The sequence below is a fragment of the Mya arenaria genome, chromosome 8 (genome assembly GCF_026914265.1).
Source record: "Mya arenaria isolate MELC-2E11 chromosome 8, ASM2691426v1".
NCBI lineage: Eukaryota > Metazoa > Mollusca > Bivalvia > Myida > Myidae > Mya > Mya arenaria.
The window spans coordinates 27,829,123-27,837,933 of NC_069129.1; the positions used below are offsets into that span (position 1 = coordinate 27,829,123).

The 8,811-nt window shown below is 34.1% G+C and overlaps 1 protein-coding gene across 1 annotated transcript; it reads right to left on the bottom strand.

The window, feature by feature from the left end:
• Positions 1 to 323: 323 nt before the first annotated feature.
• On the bottom strand, positions 324 to 7,455 carry LOC128242093 (uncharacterized). The gene is made up of 2 exons (XM_052959136.1): positions 6,896 to 7,455; positions 324 to 2,510 (listed from the first exon to the last, which is right to left on the bottom strand). Exons 1-2 carry the CDS (start codon positions 7,231 to 7,233, stop codon positions 941 to 943), a joined length of 1,908 nt encoding a protein of 635 aa, XP_052815096.1. The 5' UTR covers positions 7,234 to 7,455; the 3' UTR covers positions 324 to 940.
• Between the last annotated feature and the right edge of the window lie 1,356 nt (positions 7,456 to 8,811).

An 8,811-nucleotide genomic window follows, 5' to 3' on the forward strand; every position in this document is an offset into this window, starting at 1 on the left:
CTTATTATGTCTAACTTTAAAGCAATTAACTGGCATTCCTAAATATAGTTAAAAAAGGGGCATTTTTTCAATGAAAAAAAGCCTTGAGCCTCTTCCCAAAATGGTAAAAAAGATACTGCCAATCTCTGGAACTATTGCTTGTGAGAGTATCATAATCAGATCACTATACCAAGACAGGTGTCGAGAAATGGAATTGACCATAAACATGACAATATACAGTGTGGCCTTATTCTGGGTCAATGTTATTTTCAAGGGTCAGTTAAACTAACAATATACATTTCAAAACCAATTTATTACTGTATAAGATGTTTAGGATACTAGATCAGGATATTTCTTTTGGTGATACTACCGTTAATCACTTTATTTGTTTTTGATAATATTAAATCATTTCATGAGATATATATTGCATGATACAGATGTAAATTTAAAAAATCTTACTTAAATGTATTGTATTTAAACAGTAATAAAATTTAAATGATAATAATATATACATCAGCTAACATAACTATTGATTATACTAAATTAAAATATTTGATTTTGGTGATACTAAATTGTGCTATTTGATTTATGATTATATCGAATCATTTCATGAGGTATTGCATGATACAAATGTTAATTAAAAAAAGGTTTTAACAATTACAGATACCAATTATTAAATATAAACAAACACACATACTTACTATATATTTACACTATTTCTGTGTGTTTTTTCTTGTTTATCTAAAAATGTATTTTGAAAGTCATATTAGTAAAATCTAGATTAGCATACAGATTATTATGAATTGAATTAAACATAGTTAAAATATGATTTACATTCAAGTAGTTACAGTTACAATATGTAATATTACTGGTTTGCATCTGATGTTCTGTCTCTCTCAATATTTTCCTACCATCACTTCATTAACCTTTTACAACTATTGTTGACTTTCTGACTGTCTCTCTACTGGAGTTCCATCACCAGAATGTCATCTTGTACTCCACCCACAATCAGTCTGCCAGTGTGGGTGCTGTACCAAACTGCATGTGGATAGATGATGCCCTCTCCTTCCCTGACCAGTGTGGCCAGCTTCTGCCTGCCTTCCTGGTCAATCTGCACCACTGTGTTGGTGACCGATGAACTCACAAACACATGTCCACCCTCACTCACATGTACACCATATGGCAATGCAATGTCTGGATCCTGCAGTGTGGCTAGAATGATGCCATTGTTGTCAGTTGTAATGAGTTTGCGATTGGAATAGTCACAGATGTATATTCTCTTGCCATCTTGGTTAAAAGCAAATTGAGCCACTGTCTGCCTTCTTGATGTGTCTTCATACATTTTCTTGACTTGCTTGCCGTCTGTGGTGTAGAGGTACAGGGCATTTTTGGAGCCCACATATAGCTGGTCCCCATGGTGCCTGATGGACAAGCAGTCATGATCAACTGAGAACTTCCTGGTCATCTTGATGGTGCCAGCTGTCACAGTGAGAAAGTGGACCTCATGCCTGACAGGATCATCACAGTCTACTGCTACAGCCACCTGCTTACCAGTCACATGACAGATGTCCTGGGGGTTTTGAGGGACATCATATTGGGCTATTACCTTATACTCCCTGTTCAATATTTTCACTCTGCTATTTCTGTTATCTACAAGAATAATCTCTCCTGATGGAAGTTCTGTAATACCCATAATAATACAGGTACCTGTATCTTGCTTGATGTTCACATTGAAGGTTGATTTGTTTTTAACTGTGTAAACCCTTGATATATCATGCAATGGCCTGATCTGTTCAGAAGACTTCATGTCAGACATTTGATGGCCTGTCAGTGTTTCCTGATTACCCTGGAGCTTGCCTAATGAATGCATAAACAGCAGTTGTGTAACTCTGGTATCAGGCTTGAAAGTGGATTTGTTTTTAACTGTGATAACCCTTGATCTATCAGACAATGGCCTAAACTGTCCAGACAGTTGATGGCCAGTCGGTGTTTCGGGATTCCCCAGGATCTTGCCTAATGTTTTTATATCACACAGCAGTTGTGTAACCCTGGTATCTGACTGGAAAGTGACAGTCAATTCAGGTTTTGTGGACATCTCCTGGAGCAGGCTGTTGGCTTTTGCCATCTTCTCTTCACACTTCCTGAAGCCAATGTAGGAGCTTGACTCATCGTCCTTGCCCTGGGCTTGGATGGTGTCTACCAAGGCCTTGAGCTGGTCATTTATGAGTGTGCAGGAGTCAATATCCTTCTGTAGTGTGTCAACCAGGTCAGCCAGGATGCTATCCATCTCTTTCACTGTCCTCTTCTCCAGCTTATCTAGCAGCTGGTTCAGTGACTTCCTTAAGTCCTTGATCTTTGTCAGCATGGACTTTCCAGAAGTCTTTAATGAGCCTTGGTTCTTCTTTCTGACCTCTCTAACCTGGTTAAGGCTTGTTGTTATCTTAGCAACATTGGATGGAAGCTGCTTGAAATCGGCCATCTTGTATACGCCCTTGGCCAGGTCTGAGATCAAGCTGATGGTTCTGCACATCCTGTAGGATGTAAGAATAGTGAATTAGTGACTGGATTAAACATGTAAAAAATATAGAATCTTAAATAGTTTTATGTGTTATTTATATGTAGCACAGTTTCCTATATAGCTATATATTTTGAAGCTACATTTGTATTTAATAACGTTGAGTTGTTATATTTCACCTACTGATAAAAGTTAATCAACATTTCAGCTTTGAATGAAGTTTATGTACATAATCTAAGTGCATACAGAATGTCAATTGAGAAGAGATGATTGTTTACAGGGCTTCTAAAACCGACAATTTGCTGGTCTGGGTTGATTTTGACTTTGCCGGATGGAATTTAGTAAAAGAAAAGGACTAAAAAAATGGTTTGAAAAAATCATCTTTTTGTAAATTTTAGTCCAAAACGGCTTAAGTCAGTAAATAAATATGAATTTTTAATACACAAACAGTGTCTGTCATACCCCATCCCCAAATACTAGGGGACATCCTTGAGGGCTATTTTGTCTGTGTCAATTGACTTTCCTGTTTTTAAAACATCAAAGAGATGTCAAAATTGTAGCAATTTACTCATGTAAACAATTTTCACAATTTTGCTACGAAGAGCCATTTTCACAACACAATAGAGATGCAAACGAATATTCAAATATTCGATCAAACATTTGGTATTCGAATGTCAAAATCGGTGTTCGAATATTCGAAAAAAAAGTTGAATAAATAGAATTAAAATCCTTTTGCCTACAGCTCTGTTGTTGTGTGTAAAGTTTGATTGTTTGTGAAAAACTATAATTATACTTATTTGAAGAAAAAAATCTTTGAAACCCTTTTATTACTAAGATTTAATAAATAATTATAAAATGCTGATTTTAATAAAACCCCGATTTTTAGGTTGTATCAACTCAATGCCCAACGAAGATGTGACAGAGGTTTGTGCAGCTGTTAGGGCAAAGGAAAATGTTTATTAGTTGTATAAACAGATAAACAAAAAAATCTTGAATTTAAACAGTTTCCGTATTACGTTAATAATGCATAATGAAAACACAGTTTGCACTTGTTTTATGTCCATACAAGTTGAATTTTTAAGTAAAAGTTAGATGAATTAAAATCGTAATCTTAAATAATAGCCGTAGAGAGCGTAGCCCTTCTTAATCATAAGATTTTAATTCAGGTCATCTAACTGACTTAGATTACAACCTCATTGATTGACACTGTCAACGCAAAATCTGACACAGGGATTGTTTCGGATAAGTGGCAGTAAGCTGATCTTTAAACATCCGCAAAAGTTGAATTTCTTAATGATTATGCCTCATAAGCCTTGTACTTAATGATTGCCTATCTGTAATTTCATTAGCTGTAAATATAGGTTGTATTCTAAAAATGATTATTTTAAATGTAACCAAACAATTATTTACAATTTATATCTACACGTAAATGAGCGCAAAATTATTTTGATTTTCCTAAGAGATTTGCATGATTAGTATGTTTTCAAATGGTAAATAACAGTGTCCAATAAGTTAACAATAGCGCCATGAAATTCATGAATTTGACCTCTGTGTTTACTTGTTTTAAGTTAGTGAAACACCTCAAACTGTCCATTATGTCAGCCGAAAAAAACCTTCACACTGCATGCCCCGGTATATTCTTTCTCTGACATAATGGACAGTTTTCGGCCTTTCACCCTTAGGCCACAACAAATTAATAACTTGTTCATCGGATTTCCCGCACCTATTTCTTCAGAAAAGCAAACAAAATATTTTTATTTTTTTATTACTTGCGCCCGCACCATCTAAAACAATTTTTTTTTTTTTACGAGCGCTAATTTGTTTAGTAGAATGTAGCCTTTTCCCTTATAACCGCGTTTTTCGATCGTAACAAGTATCAAAACACCGGCTCAATCATGCAGCCGCTCTAAGAAAAGTCAATGAACTATATAGACCCGGATACAAGCGTCTAGATGATCAAGTATAAATTGGCATTTCACATTCTGATTCTTGAAAATTACGTCAACAAATGACAATTCTACAAACATTTAAAGTCTGATTAAATTTTGGACAAATGTGTTTGTTTTAATTTGGCTCACGCTAAAAGTAAACGTATATATACTGGGCAAGAAGTGCTGAATTTTATTGTGAATGACAGTGATTATCCAAAGTTTGAATTTGGTTCGGACAAGTTTGACGGGAATTCGGATGACCGTTACAGTGAAAAGACAGTTTCCAACCGTTCATCTATACCTACTCAACTGTCCAGGTAAAAACTTCAGGTGTGTATGTTCACTTCTTTGTTGTTTTGCTGTTTATATAGCAAATAGGATGTATTTTTTGTATTATATTATATTATATATTATTATTACAGTACATTTAATGATTAATGCATGTTTGTTTTTATTTTGCTATAGATCAGAGTATAGTGTTTATTTAATTCATATGCAATGCATGTACAGTAATAGAAAAATAAAGTTTGGCCAAGAAACGAGCACCACCTTTCTTGTGTCATCATTAAACTGTTTCAGTAATGCATACTACATTATACTACAATGAACATTTATGTATAAATTGCTTATCAAAATTTCAGATTCCTCCGACTCAGCGGATCATGAAATTCCTGTCCCGATGAGGCAACAAGGGCATGCTTGTGGTGGAGGCTTTGGTCGCCGATGAGTCAATGTTCGTGGACAGTAGGATGACGCTAAAAATTAACCTGACTGACATTTATATTTGCTTCATGCAATCCCATGAGTTCTACCATTCACACAAAAACATCAAACAAGCCGGATTGTGTATATTTTGTAAATATTAGTCAAAAAGGATAAAAAAAAATGGTGCCTGACTGTGTCAAAATTTCCAATTCCTCCGACGCAGCGGATCATGAAATTCCTGTCCCGATGAGGCAACAAAGGCATGCTTGTGGTGGAGGCCTTGGTCGCCGATGAGTCAATTATCGTGGATAGTAGGATGACGCTAAAAATTAACCGGACTGACATTTGTATGTGCTTCATGCAATCCCATGAGTTTTACCATTCACACAAAAACATGAAACAAGCCGAATTGTGTATATTTTGTAAATATTAGTCAAAAAGCATAACAAAAATGGTACCTGAATGTGTGATTGGAAAAAGGTATTAATCACGCATTGTGTTGCAAATAAATGTTTGTAGATGTTTTTAGATGTTCATGTGTATATTTAAACTATATATATATATGAAAACATTCAAGTGTTAAATATTTATGCTGATTGGTTTTTGTCTATGAAAAAATATTGCATATTCTTGTATTTTCTTGAAATATTTTTTGCTATATATGAAAACTGACACAATCAGTATTTGCAGTACAAAAGAAGTAAAAGAGTCTTTTGTATTTATGTTTTCTATTACTTGTCTAAATTTGAATAAGATATCTAAAAAAATTAAGGAAAATCTGCAAATTTAAAAAAGATAGGCATGCAAATTTAAAAAAGATAGGCATTAAATTCTGAGAAAGCCTAAAATCAAACTGGCCCTGGCTGGAATTTTTTCTATGACAAATTTTCAGCTAAAATGATTTACAATAAGGTGTAGGTTTTTTGTAAATTCTCTTCCAGAACTTAGATGGCTACCAAGGCCAATCATGTAGTGTGATAGCTGTAGTTCATATTTGACTGCAAATGCCTGTATTCATTTTGTGAGTTATTTTTCAAGTCACCTTGTCTAGTCATTTCCATGGCATGAAATATGACAATGTATTTTAATAGAGAATTATTTTTAAGTTTTCCTAAGGAAAAGTGGAAAACCTAGTTAATAGGTTTGGATATGCCATGTGCAGGCAGGTGGCTGTGACCATTGGCGCTTGTGTCCAGGCTTTTACTTAGCCATGCATAGGGTATTTTGAAAAAAACTTTTCAAAAAGGTTTAAAAAAACTGTTAAACTGTGGTTTTGAGTTCTCTCATTTATGAAATAGTTTAAAGAAATACATTTGCTTGATCTCAAATAGCATTTGTTTCTCAAAACTAATATTTGTATAGAATTATCTTTTAGTGTTATCATTCTTTCACTGGATGTTATCCTTGTACTGTTTACAATATCATTGTTTATTTAATAAGTGAATAAAATGTGAGCAAAAGTGAGTTAAATCACTATATATATTTGTTCGCTCTTCGCTCACTCCTCTTTTTTGCTAAATGCAAAACAAATATTTTTATTATTATTTCGCTCGCTCTCCCCATTATATTTTGGAAAAAATCTGATGAACAAATTATCAATTTGGTGTGGCCTTACTGAAAATTAGTTGTTGATCAGTTCATATAGCTTTAGTATCCTCTCAAATCATGAGAGAAATCAACATTGAGTGATTAAGTTATTCATCCTAAGATATCTTGGTGCCAATAAAACAGATGCAGTCAAATTAGTCATAATATTATCACTAACCTGTGATTCAAGGACACACAGAGGTGGCAGCACATCTCAGCATGGTCCTCACACAGAAGTTCAATGACCTTACCAGGGTGAAGGTCACATGAAATGAGGGCGTCACCCTGCCCCACCCACTTGTCCACATCCTTACGGCCCAACACAGCATGCTGTTTGAAGAGTTTGGAGTGAAATGTCAGGCATTTGTCACAGAAGTACTTTGAGCAGTCCCCACAGAAATACTTGGCCTCAGTATTAAGCTTGTCTTCTTGACAGGGAGAGCAGACAAAGTCATGGATCAAATCAGATGCCATTGACATTGAGTCTTTGAAGGACTTTGTGTGCTTTGAAGCCATTTTAAACCAATAAGTTTAAGTATTCCGTGCAATGTGTCTTTTAAATGTCACAAATTCATGCAATAATTATTTTTTGTTAAGATCTGAAGTCTTGTTTTCTCCTTGACTACTGTATACATATCCCATAGAGCTTTGCGTGATCATTTCTCAACAAGGAAGTTTAATGATTCACTTGTGGAAAAAGAAACTAAGCGTGATATGAAATCGTCTTATATAAACCAAAAGATATTTTTGATTTAGTTTGTTCAATTGATATTGCAATGCAAATCTAAAGCAGAAGAAGAAAAAGTTCAATATTATTGTCATAATAAAAAGGTGTCTCATATTTTGCTTTTAAAAAAGCAGTATGTTATCTGTAACACAGTCAATTACTTCATTTGGCTTTTATACCTTGTCAATTGATATCCTTTAAACAAATTTTAAGTGTAGGATTACATTCTAGATTTAAGTATTAGGGTATGACCGAGATTTATACATCGAATGCTTACAGCTCTAATGTCCTCTAATGCATGAATGATCAAAATGATACATGTTTTCAATTTAATTTTATTTAAGTCAAAGATCTCTAAATTATATATTTTAACAGTATTTTTAAGGTTTTCTCTAAATATAATAGAATCATGACTTTTAAAACAAATGCTCAAGCTTTCATGCCACCTCTGTGATTTTGAGGATAATTTTCTTTCTTGTTAGAAGTCGCTTACTTGAGGTAGAAAAGCACTCTTCCAAGATTAATAAAACTGACAAAAATATTGTAAATGTGAAAGTAATTTTTTTAGTGTATTTTTAGCTGGACTATTTGAAGAATATGGATAGCTATACAACTCACCCAAGCGTCGGTGTCACACCTTGGTTAAGGCTTTGCATGCAAGCACACATAGGTTAATATCTCAGCAACTACTAAAGGTATTGCATTGAGACTTTATACAATGGTGCTCAACCATCCAACCTACTTAATTTACCAAGTAAGATAACTCTGGTTTAAATTAAATTCAAATAATGGCCCCTTTTTAATTCGACAGAAATTCTGGTTAAGGTTTTGCATGTGACCACATTTAAGTCAAGACCTCAGTGAATACATCAAGTATTGCATTGAAATTTTACACACAGGCTTCCAACCATTTAACCTTCTTCTTTAATCAAGTAAGATAACTCTATCTTTCATGTTATTTAATTTTTGCCCCTTTATTATGCGACTTAGAAATTCTGGTTAAGGTCTTTCATGTTAGCACACATAGGATAATATCTAAGCAACTACTTGATCTATTGCATTGAGACTTTATACAATGGTATTCAATCACCCAACGTAATTGAATAACCAAGTGAGATAACTGTATTTTGCAAATAAATGCCCTTTATTTATTAGACTTGAAAATTTTGGTTAAAATTTTCCATGTAACCACATTAATGTTAATATCTCAGCACATCATGTATTGCATTGAAATCTAATCTAACAGTGATCCATGCATGTTTCGCCAAAACTTTTAAATCCTTACACTGAAAAGCGGCGGAATAGTCGAGCGCCCTGTCTCTGTGACAGCTCTTGTTTTTATACAATGTGAGTATTAAAGAGTAAAA